Source organism: Thalassophryne amazonica, chromosome 3 (assembly GCF_902500255.1).
Source record: "Thalassophryne amazonica chromosome 3, fThaAma1.1, whole genome shotgun sequence".
In the NCBI taxonomy this organism is placed as follows: Eukaryota; Metazoa; Chordata; class Actinopteri; order Batrachoidiformes; family Batrachoididae; genus Thalassophryne; species Thalassophryne amazonica.
In genome coordinates, this window is record NC_047105.1 from 56518765 (window position 1) to 56531513 (window position 12749).

A 12749-nucleotide genomic window follows, 5' to 3' on the forward strand; every position below is an offset into this window, starting at 1 on the left:
AGGGAGCCATCAGGAGAGGCTTCCATCCCATCATTAGGAGGGACAGCTGACCTGTCATTAGGAGGGTGCTAACTACAGCACAATAGGTGCTAATTAGAGCTATTGTTTAGTCACTAGCCTGTAGCAGTCGGCCTCTCGGTAGGAGGGGTCTGGTTAGGTTAAAAACTCCAGCTTTTGTTGGCTTCTGTTTTATTCTTCTCTACAAGAGTCAAGACAGAAGTCAGACTACCAGAGCAAGAATTTTAGCTGAGGAAGCTTCTGCGATTTGAAGCGAAACGTCCTCACGTCAAGCAACCCAGTCCAGTCGAAGATTCAAGCTTCTCTACTATCCTATTTCACTCTTTAATTATCCCACCATTATGAAAATTCATTCATTTTCTATACCTAATTACTACAATTAAGGGTCACGGGACCATTATGAAAAATGATGGAGGCAAGACCACCTGTATCAAGTCCCAGTCAAGACCAAGATCTTAAAAGGTCAAACATGAGTCAAGACCAAGACTTTGGGATTTTAGAGTGGTCAAGACCAAGTGAAGGTCTTTGGAGGAGGCGAAACTGAATTGAGACCTAAAAACTCAAGTCTGAACTTACAGAATTTATGTTCTACAATATGCTTCCTTTTGAACTTTGTACACCAAATTATTATTTTTTTTCTTTCTGTGATTGAGGAAAACAAATTTAACAACAGCAGATTGTTCAGTCATTCAGTGAGACCACTGGATTCAAGAGAGCACTGCACTGTGGGATCTCCTTTCAAATGTATTTCCATTCAACACAATGTGAATTAAGTTATTAATTTTGTTATCATAATTTTTAATAATGTGTATACTTATTCTCATTGGCGACTGAGTCAAGATTGAGCAGAACTGCTTTCAATTCTGAGACAAGATCAAAAAAGTGAATAGGTGATGTCAAGACCAAGATCGGATTTGAGTATTCTAACTCTGGCAGATGGTCACCCCACTGTATCTGATCTGCTTGAGGTTTATTCCTATAAAAAGGAATATATATATATATCTATATATATATATATATATATAGCATCTTGAGGTGACTTACATCATGATTTGGTGTTGTGCAACTAAATCAGATTGAAATGAACTCTGAGAAACAACTCCAGCATTGTGCAAGGTTTAACCACAGAGTATTAAAATAACCATTTAAGAGTTTAAACCAATTCTTAAACGTGAGAGTGAGAGTTTAAGATTGTGATTGTTGCTGGGTATCCAACCAGCGACTAGAATGGGACTGAACACCGCTGCACACAAAGACAGAACAAGCTCTTATCTGATCCATCCAGATTCTGATCCATTAAGATTCTGATGATGTGTGAGAAATGCATCTGCAACCCCAGATAGTGAATGATTTGTCTTTGTTTTTCATTCTTCTAGATACAGTAATGAAAGAAGACAGGACCTCCTGGTGTCCGTAGCTGTGGATGTTTGCCAGTTTCATTACCTTAATCACATCATGGAGTTACACAAAGCTGGTTCCCGGTCAACATCATCGCTTCCACCTGAGCCGGCGGATATTATTCGTAGTAAGGGGTGTTTCCGCAGAGTCAGGCTCAATGTTGGGGGTCTCCCTCATGAAGTCTTGTGGCGAACTTTAGACAGACTACCACGAACCCGTTTGGGAAAATTAAGAGATTGCAACAGTCACGAGTCTCTGATGGAGGTGTGCGATGACTACAACCTGGATGAAAATGAGTACTTTTTTGACAGACATCCGGGAGCGTTCACGTCAATTCTGAACTTTTACCGCACAGGTAAGCTGCACATGATGGAGGAAATGTGCGCCCTGTCATTCAGCCAAGAACTGGACTACTGGGGCGTCGATGAGATCTACCTGGAATCATGTTGCCAGGCGAGATACCACCAGAAAAAGGAGCAGATGAATGAGGAGCTCAAAAGAGAGGCAGACAATTTAAAAGACAGAGAGGGAGAAGAGTTTGACAACACCTGCTGTGCAGAAAAATGCAAGAAACTTTGGGACCTCCTTGAAAAGCCCAGCTCATCTGTTGCAGCAAAGGTAAAAACAAACAAACCAACAAAAGCCTCCACACAGATACAAACATGCCAACATCACAATTTCAGATTTTATTTTGTGCTTTGTTGTGCTGGTGTAAGGTAAGCTTTTTTTTTTCTTTTTTTTTGCATTCCCAGTTATGAACACTATTTCTGGAAGGGTGCTGCACACTTCCAGTGTTGGACCAACAATCAAAACCTGATGACTCAGCTGCTAAGCAACCATGCAAATTACTTAATTTTACATGCTTTAAGGTTACGATTATTAATATGCATATGTCGCAGACATGAACGAGCGAAGCTCGTCAGCATCTCACTATATCATTTAGGTTCTTCAGACTTTATTTTGAGTAAATGCTTCAGGGGAGCATTAGCATGGCAAAAACCTTTCAGCTTCTGGGGGAGCTCCGCCCTCCCATATCCTTTTTAAGCATCTTTCTTTATTTGCCTCTCACATGCCTGGAAAAGCTCCTTGCCATCTAACCATGTCCTTTTGGTCCTTCAGACTTTTTTTTCAGTAAAATGGTTCTTGGGAGCATGACTAAAACATCATTACAGCCCTCTTAACTCTCTGTCACTTTAAACATTTGTTTTTAATGTAGATGTAAATTAATATTCAAAGTTTTCAGCGAGTTGACAGTAGGGCTGTACAATATGGCCAAATTATCGTATCTCAATATTGTCATATAAATTTCATGTAAATGTCACTTTTATACATGCTGTCCATATTCTTGAGCTGCTTAGGTGGATAGGGAGAGTTCCCATGGGATAAAAAAGCTTTTCAACCTACCATCCCTGGTTCTCAGGACCAGGCTCCTAAGTGGCTCTACTCTCTCTCTCTCTTTTTTCTTAAAGATATTTAGGTGTAGCTTAGTAAACACTAGTAGAGTTCCACCTTAGATTTGGAATGTATAATAGAAGATATAACTTACTGAATTTTCATATCAATGTGATAAACAATATGACTATGATTTGACACAAAGTGCAGCAACAGTGAAAATTAAACATTCTTAAACAAAACAGTAATAATACCACACTCATTTTGCACTCATCATAAGGTTAGGATACTGTGCCCTCCAAACATATTGGAACACTTGGAATTTCACACATTTAAATTTGTTTATGCCATTTTAAATACAAGAAATACAATAAATAAATAAATAAAGAATAAAAATTTCTAAAATGATCTTCCTCAAACTCAAACTGAAAGCAAATCTCTAAAACGTGATAAAACCTGTAAATAATAATCAGTTTTATTGCCAGTTTTCTTTAGACAAGTCAGGGGGTGGAAACATGAACATTTCCAAGTCACTGAATATGTGTTGGACTTTATTTACATCAATTATGAAGAAATACAAAAGTTTCTTTCACCAAAACATCAAATCTAGGCTTTCATCTCAAATGTACTTTCTGTCAAATTGTAGCTGAACTTTCAGGTCTTCTTTTTAAGAAAATCCTCCTCTACACCACTTCATCAGGAAGCTGGATTTTATATTTTTAATTAATTTACATCAAGTTGTAGAGATTTGCTTTCAGTTTGAGTTAAGGAAGATAATGTTAGAAAAAATGTATCTGAAATGAAATAAACAAATTAAAATGTGTGAAATACCAAGTGTTCCAATACTGAAATACTTGAAATGCAATAAACAAATTCCAAGTTCCAATACTTTTGAGGGCAACTGAGAAACACTGAGGAGCAGCATCTTACATCTCATATACGAGGGCTGTCAATAAAGTAACGGTCCTTTTTATTTTTTTCAAAACTATATGGATTTCATTCATATGTTTTTACGTCAGACATGCTTGAACCCTCGTGCGCATGCGTGAGTTTTTCCACGCCTGTCGGTGACGTCATTCGCCTGTGAGCACTCCTTGTGGGAGGAGTCGTCCAGCCCCTCGTCGGAATTCCTTTGTCTGAGAAGTTGCTGAGAGACTGGCGCATTGTTTGATCAAAATTTTTTCTAAACCTGTGAGACACATCGAAGTGGACACGGTTCGAAAAATTAAGCTGGTTTTCAGTGAAAATTTTAACGGCTGATGAGAGATTTTGAGGTGATACTGTCGCTTTAAGGACTTCCCACGGTGCGAGACGTCGCTCAGCGCTCTCAGCCGCCGTCGTCAGCCTGTTCAAGCTGAAAACCTCCACATTTCAGGCTCTATTGATCCAGGACGTCGTGAGAGAACAGAGAAGTTTCAGAAGAAGTCGGTTTCAGCATTTTATCCGGATATTCCACTGTTAAAGGAGATTTTTTTAATGAAAGACATGCGGACGGATCCGCGCGTGTTGATAACCATTTGTAAAATCCAGGCGGCTTTTGATGGCTTTCAGTGGAGTGAGTATATGAGAAATTGTTTAACAGGCAGGACATGTTCCAACTTGTCCTTAAGGCTTTCAACAGAGGTGTTTTTCCTATGGTGGAGCGTCGCGGCGGCTGTGTCCCGACGCGCGGACCCGTCCGCACGTCTTTCATTAAAAAAATCTCCTTTAACAGTGGAATATCCGGATAAAATGCTGAAACCGACTTCTTCTGAAACTTCTCTGTTCTCTCACGACGTCCTGGATCAATAGAACCTGAAATGTGGAGGTTTTCAGCTTGAACAGGCTGACGACGGCGGCTGAGAGCGCTGAGCGACGTCTCACACCGTGGGAAGTCCTTAAAGCGACAGAATCACCTCAAAATCTCTCATCAGCCGTTAAAATTTTCACTGAAAACCAGCTTAATTTTTCGAACCGTGTCCACTTCGATGTGTCTCACAGGTTTAGAAAAAATTTTGATCTAACAAAGCGCCAGTCTCTCAGCAACTTCTCAGACAAAGGAATTCCGACGAGGGGCTGGATGACTCCTCCCACAAGGAGTGCTCACAGGCGAATGACGTCACCGACAGGCGTGGAAAAACTCACGCATGCGCACGAGGGTTCAAGCATGTCTGACGTAAAAACATATGAATGAAATCCATATAGTTTTTGAAAAAAATAAAAAGGACCGTTGCTTTATTGACAGCCCTCGTATAGTGCAGCAGATAAGAGAATATTTAGAGTGGAATGCTGCAAATGGTGATACAAGCATCAAATTCGGCACAAATAATCCATAGATATGAACTCTTTTGAAAAAAAAAAACTGATTGGCCACTTGAATTTTCAATAGGCAGCCAAGTAGGGGTCAATTGAAGAATTACACAGGGTTCAAAATTAAAAGATGCTCCAATCATATAGAAAACTACACCACATTATTTGCTTGATCATAAAGATTCCAAAAAGGTACAATTTGGACAATCTGTGACTGAATGTTATGGAGTTATGAGGTAAAAGCAGCAAGAATGGTGACAAAGGTCAGTTTCAGTTTGTACAGGGGTCAAAAGTTAAAGTTGCTCCATTAATTTTGCTCCAGCTGTATTTGTGCTGAATTTGATGTTTGTATCACCATTTGAAGGATTGTTTCAGTTATCTGCTGCACTAATAAGCCAACACAGCATGAACCAGCTGCTGTCTGTTAGCTTAAACATGTGTATATAAGGCAACCCGAATTAAAGGAGAAATGCTGCTTTTAACAACCTGGACCACATTTCTGGCATAAAATACAGTCGTTTACTCACCAATATAAGTTTGGTGTGATTAGAAGTCCATAGTTCGAACAACGTGCTCAGTTCAAATCTGAAGCAAACATTTTTCTTCTTCTACTAAGGTGGATTAGAACTTTTTGTGGTACACAGCACCAACTACTGGACAGGAGGAATCTAGCAGTCAATGTGGCTCACTGATCTCAAAATGCAGCTCTTTCAACCAGACGTGTGGTGCTGTGACATGTCAATCATCTGTGTCCAATCAGATTTCAGGGGAGTCCAGCGAAACCCCAGCCTTCACTTTAGCTCCACCCATGCCAGGAAGTGTTCAACATTTCCTGTTTCACTGTGACAGAAAAGTTGGCACTTCCTGTTTGAGTGTGAACTTGCCATTGAGTTCCCACAAGATTCCATGGGATCTCGTCTGTCAATCCAGGAAGTGTTTGACATTTGAACATTTCCTGTTTTACTGTGGATTTGAAAATTGACACTTCCTGTTTAGGATGTCCTGTATCATGCGTGAGCTGCGCGCCGCTGTGCGAAGCTGCGGGAAGCTTCGCTCATATTAGGATTAATCTTAAGGTCAAATTTAGCTGAAATTCATAAAAAGTTTGGAAATTTGATCAGTGCTTCTGCTTCCGGGGCAATGATTTGTGTACATCTGGAAGTATTGCACAGCAGCAGAATGATGTTCAAATTTCCAGAGTTTTTATATGTTTCACAAAAATTTAACCTGAACTCCATCCCTTATTCTTATCCTAACCCTAAACCATTTCAGATAAAATCATTCATAAGGCTGCTTCACAGCTGAAGCAGGTTTCCAGCCTTAACTGACAGTGGAAGCACTCAGCGCCTTTCCAGATATGATGGTTAGATTTGGGTGTTAAAAAAACCTAAACAGTGTGACTTTGCTCAGGTTTGTAAACCACAAAACTGCTGTGTGGAACACATTGCTCCAAAGATGCTCTCCCAGTAATACAAATCAAATTCACTTTGGTCTAGAGGTCTGTTTTAAAAGTTTGAAGTCATAATCCTTTAAGCTGTTTGCTGTAAGTTCCAAGTGTTTCATCTTTGTTAATTAAGCACAAAACACATCATCAAGGGATGATTTGGTGGAGCCAGAGGGTTGCAGATTGAATCCCCCAAACACTCACAAAAAAAACCAAAACAAATGAATGAATAATGATAACTTCGCCCATTCACTTACCTTTGACATGAGTGCAGTTTCTGTATATTAAAAGCCAAGTGGCCTCTGTGTACATGTGTTCAACATCGATCACAAAGAAACTGGGGAGAGCTGACATTTACCGTTTAGTATGCTTATGTATTTTTGTCAATGATGAACGCTGTGAAAACGGAAAGTTGATGGGACTAATATCTTTGGAGAAATTAGGGATATTAGGTAACAACAGTGATCAGTGGATGTTGATAATTAAATTCTGGACTCATGCCATTCCAGCAGGGGGTGGTAAATCATCTATATATTAAAAGCCAAGTGGCCTCTGTGTACATGTGCATGTGTGTAACTTCAGTCACGGAGAAACTGGGGAGAGCTGACATTTGCCATTTGGTAAATGTACGAGGTCTGTCCGTAAAGTATAGGTCCTTTTTATTTTTTTCAAAAACTATATGGATTTCATTCATATGTTTTTACGTCAGACATGCTTGAACCCTCGTCTCTCAGCAACTTCTCAGACAAAGGAATTCCGACGAGGGGCTGGACGACTCCTCCCACAAGGAGTGCTCACAGGCGAATGACGTCACCGACAGCATGGAAAAACTCACGCATGCGCACGAGGGTTCAAGCATATCTGACGTAAAAACATATGAATGAAATCCATATAGTTTTTGAAAAAAATAAAAAGGACCGTTACTTTACGGACAGACCTCGTATTTTGCATCAAGGATGAACGCTGTGAAAACAGGAAGTTAACAGGACTAATGTTTTTTGGAAAAATTAGGGATATTAGGTATGTTGGGGATTATATTATGTTGGTTGATCCACTCCCAGTAGTTTAAAGTGGGGAGCGAATTCAGAAGAGCCAAAGACTGACAGGAAACTGACTTCAAATTCAGATGTCGTACTAAAGATGATGCCCTCACTGAACAGAGAGTTGCTACGACAGCTTGCAAACCCCTCTCCAGTGGCAGCGCCAAGGGGGGGCTTAAGCAACCCCAATAATGAGCCAAGCTCCCCTCAGCCCCCCAATAATTCTGCCAATAATATGAATATTGACTGACATATTTGTGGATCTCAACTGCAGTTTTGCGCTGAGAATGTCTCAATATTGCGTAACTGAGCAAAGTGATGAATGTGTGTGTTCGGTGATCCACCAATGCTGAATCACCCTTCACAAACAGAATTTTCAGGTTTGCAAATAAACATTTATTTGTAAAAACCCACACACGTTACAAATCAGAAATTTGTGTTTGTGGATCACAAAGCACATGTACAAATCAAAGGATATTTGTAAATCACCCTCTGTGCATTCAATTCAATTCAATCAATTTTTTTATATAGCGCCAAATCACAACAAACAGTTGCCCCAAGGCGCTTTATATTGTAAGGCAAGGCCATACAATAATTATGTAAAACCCCAACGGTCAAAACGACCCCCTGTGAGCAAGCACTTGGCTACAGTGGGAAGGAAAAACTCCCTTTTAACAGGAAGAAACCTCCAGCAGAACCAGGCTCTGGGAGGGGCAGTCTTCTGCTGGGACTGGTTGGGGCTGAGGGAGAGAACCAGGAAAAAGACATGCTGTGGAGGGGAGCAGAGATCGATCACTAATGATTAAATGCAGAGTGGTGCATACAGAGCAAAAAGAGAAAGAAACAGTGCATCATGGGAACCCCCCAGCAGTCTACGTCTATAGCAGCATAACTAAGGGATGGTTCAGGGTCACCTGATCCAGCCCTAACTATAAGCTTTAGCAAAAAGGAAAGTTTTAAGCCTAATCTTAAAAGTAGAGAGGGTGTCTGTCTCCCTGATCTGAATTGGGAGCTGGTTCCACAGGAGAGGAGCCTGAAAGCATTTGCAAGTATTAATGAGACAAATTTACCTCCATACTCCAAAAATGTAGGTTTCTTAAATATTTATTACGGCCACTCTTAAAACTTCACTTATCTTTATAATTTTATTACTGGTAAATTTTAGAATTGATTTAGATGAGATATACTTATTATCTCACAGGAATATATCACAATTATCTGGGAACTAATTTTTGCGCAGGAATTCATCAAGCATGTCGGCCGCAGCCGCGCACTAACACAGAATATACAGAAGCTGTATATCGTTGTTCGGCCAACTATATATTGTTCATTTAGACGACATTTTGTGCAGCCCCTCCAACCTTTACCCCAGCTCCCCCTCAGCCCCCCAACAAAAATTTCCTGGCGCTGCCACTGCCCCCCACACACACAGCGTACATCTTCCGCCTGCTCTCGACCCGCACCCAGATGGGCAGGCCGTTGCCCTGCACGTGGTTCAGTAGAGCTGTGTGATTGGTTGAAAAGTGTTGTATTTGACAATGAGACCTGCTTGTGTTTATCTGAAATGGTATGTGTAAAAGCAAAGCAATGTTCTGTCTGTGTGGCGTGATCAGCAAAGGACAGTATGCATCATGACGGCCGTCGTTCCAGAGGAGATATGAAGTTATAGACAGAGAACAGGGTCATGAGACATACTGTTCAATAGGCAACAACAGTGAACAATTTTGGACTCTCATGCCATCCCAGCAGGGGGTGATAAATAATCTATATATTAAAAGCCAAGTGGCCTCTGTGTACGTGTGTCCATGTGTGTAACTTCAGTCAAGGAGAAACTGGGGAGAGCTGACATTTGCTGTTTGGTAAATGTATTTTACATCAAGGATGAACGCAGAGAAAACAAGAAGTTGATAGGACTAATATGTTTGGAGAAACTACGGATATTAGCTAACAACAGTGAAAAATGGACGTTGATATCACCATTAATCAGTTCCTGGTAACCAGACAAGCTCTGAACAAAGGAAATATCTCAACCTTGTCAGTTGTAAAACGTGACATCAACTAAATGTGCTAAATAATAAATACAATTATTCACAAAACCTTCTCATTTTAATTTCCTGCTCTTTCAGTTAAAATCATTATAAAAGCTTGCATAATTTATTACCACCCTTGGAAAATGCCGTCTACCTCTATTTTAAAACACTACCCAATCTAGAGCCCGTGGATCCCCACGGGCAACACGCTAATTCTCCTATAAGCAAAAATACACTTTTCCTGAACATCAGTTTGTCTTGTGAGCACAGAATCACATCTTTGTTGATTCAGACTCTCAAAATCAGTAATCGATAAAATGAATGTAACATTAAACATCTGTTTTTGTGCAAGTAATACAGCAGTGGGCTTAGTTCAAGTGACATTGTAGCATAAGGGAACATTTAAATACATTTAATCATAGACTCCGAGAAAACTTTGTTCCCAAATTTTATTGTGTTATTTGTTGTGTTCACTGAAAGTACTTAAAATTTTCACTGCAACAGAAACTTTTTTTTTTAAATCAAATATATCTGTGCAACTGTGGCTGATATAACGGTAAGAAAAGACACATGAAAAATGTGGACAGTGATTTTTGCATCTCTACTGTGTCATTAAAATTTCACTTCGTGAATTCAGTACAGGAATAAAAATTATATAGTAACGAGTATGATTGTTGGAGGGTTTTGTTTTGCTTTTTTTTTATTTTTTTTTTTTTACATATTTTTCATTTGTGAGAAACACTGGGATTATGTAAAATAGGACAAACTGGATTTGAGTTTTTATTGTTAACTTTTTGACTCTTCCAAGGTCAGAACACAAAGAGAGTGTGAAGTACGTATGAAGATTAAAGAAAAGGAAGTGAGTGCAGTTTATGAAACTGTGTTGTATCCTCTTATCTTCTGTTATTGTTGGTGAACAATGAGAGGGAAAAGAAGTTGTAACAATCATGACAGTTAATCAAGTTTGGCAATCATGAAAGTGCCCCGCCCCCACCCCTGTGTGTGTGTGTGTGAGTGTGTGTGTGTCAGTCCTCATAATGGACGACTCTCATTTAGCACTAAAAATGTATTTCACGATAGTAATGATCGTTTCATTTCTTTGTTATATTGTAAAGCAGGGTGGGCCAAATCTACTCCTGGAGGGCACCTGCCCTGCATGTACGTAAATGGACTGCATTTATATAGCGCTTTCCCATCTGCATCAGATGCTCAAAGCACTTTACAATAATGCCTCACATTCACCCAGATGTGAGGGTGCTGCCATACAAGGTACATACACACTGGGAGCAACTCGGGGATTAAGGACCTTGCCCAAGTGCCCTTAGTGATTCTCTAGTCAGGCTGGGATTTGAACCAGGAATCCTCTGGTCTCAAGCCCAATGCTAACCAATATACCATTTTTTCACTTTCCCTGCTCTACCTGAAGCTTATTAACTCTGACGGGCCAATGAAGAGCCAGGAAACACCACAATTAGATGTGAGGTAGTGAGCAGGTTGTCATAAAAACATGCAGGGCAAGTGCCCTCCGGGAATAGATTTGGGCAGTTCTGTTGTTAAAGGTTTAGATGCCTCTGTCAGTGAGGAAAGGCGATGCTGTAATCTTTGCAGACTGATGTAATCTTTACACATGATACTATGATCTTTGTGAACTTTGATGTGATCTTTAAGCATGATACTGTAATATTTGCAGATGATGCTGTGATGTTTGTGGGCAATGCTGTGATCTTTGAGGACTTTAATGTGATCTTCACATGAGATGCTGTGATCTTTGTGGACTTTGATGTGATCTTTACATGTGATGCTGTGATCTTTGCAGATGATGCTATGATCTTTGCAGGTGATGCTGTGATCTTTGTGGACGATGCAGTGATCTCTATGAGCACTGCAGACTTTGATGTGATTTTTACATGAGATGCTGTGATCTTTGTGGACTTTGATGTGATCTTTACATGTGATGCAATGATCTTTGTGGACTTTGATGTGATCTTTACACATGATACTGTGTCCATTACAGATGATAATGTAATCTGATATTTGCAGACAGTGCTGTGATCTTTGCGGACTTTGATGTGATCTTTACACTTGATGCTGTGATCTTTGCAGACGATGCTGTGATCTTTGCAGGTGATGCTGTGATCTTTGCAGACTTTGATGTGATCTTCACACATGATGGTGTGATCTTTGTGGACTTTGATGTGATCTTTACATGTGATGCAATGAACTTTGTGGACTTTGATGTGATCTTTACACATGATACTGTGATCATTACAGATGATAATGTAATCTGATCTTTGCAGACAATGCTGTGATCTTTGCGGACTTTGATGTGATCTTTACACATGATATTGTGATCGTTACAGATGATAATGTAATCTGATCTTTTCAGACAATGCTGTGAGCTTTGCGGACTTTGATGTGATCTTTACACTTGATGCTGTGATCTTTGCAGACGATGCTGTGATCTTTGCAGGTGATGCTGTGATCTTTGCAGACTTTGATGTGATCTTCACACATGATGCTGTGATCTTTGTGGACTTTGATGTGATCTTTACATGTGATGCAGTGAACTTTGTGGACTTTGATGTGATCTTTACACATGATACTGTGATCGTTACAGATGATAATGTAATCTGATCTTTGCAGATGATGCTGTGATCTTTGCGGGTGATGCTGTGATCTTTGCAGACTTTGATGTGATCTTCACATCAATCAATCAATCAATTTTTTTTTTTATATAGCTCCAAATCACAACAAACAGTTGCCCCAAGGCGCTTTATATTGTAAGGCAAGGCCATACAATAATGATGTAAAACCCCAACGGTCAAAACGACCCCCTGTGAGCAAGCACTTGGCTACAGTGGGAAGGAAAAACTCCCTTTTAACAGGAAGAAACCTCCAGCAGAACCAGGCTCAGGGAGGGGCAGTCTTCTGCTGGGACTGGTTGGGGCTGAGGGAGAGAACCAGGAAAAGGACATGCTGTGGAGGGGAGCAGAGATCGATCACTAATGATTAAATGCAGAGTGGTGCATACAGAGCAAAAAGAGAAAGAAACAGTGCATCATGGGAACCCCCCAGCAGTCTACGTCTATAGCAGCATAACTAAGGGATGGTTCAGGGTCACCTGATCCAGCCCTAACT

General features: G+C 40.2%; 1 protein-coding gene across 2 annotated transcripts in view; it reads left to right on the forward strand.

Moving 5' to 3' along the window:
• The window catches only part of kcnb1 (potassium voltage-gated channel, Shab-related subfamily, member 1), an 80680-nt gene that overhangs the window by 17441 nt on the left and 50490 nt on the right, over nucleotides 1–12749 (forward strand). For both annotated transcript variants that reach the window (XM_034166376.1, XM_034166377.1), the window contains exon 2: nucleotides 1395–2034. In XM_034166376.1, coding sequence (XP_034022267.1) covers nucleotides 1474–2034 — 561 coding nt within the window. In that variant the 5' untranslated portion in view covers nucleotides 1395–1473. The remainder of the gene's footprint in view (nucleotides 1–1394; nucleotides 2035–12749) is intronic.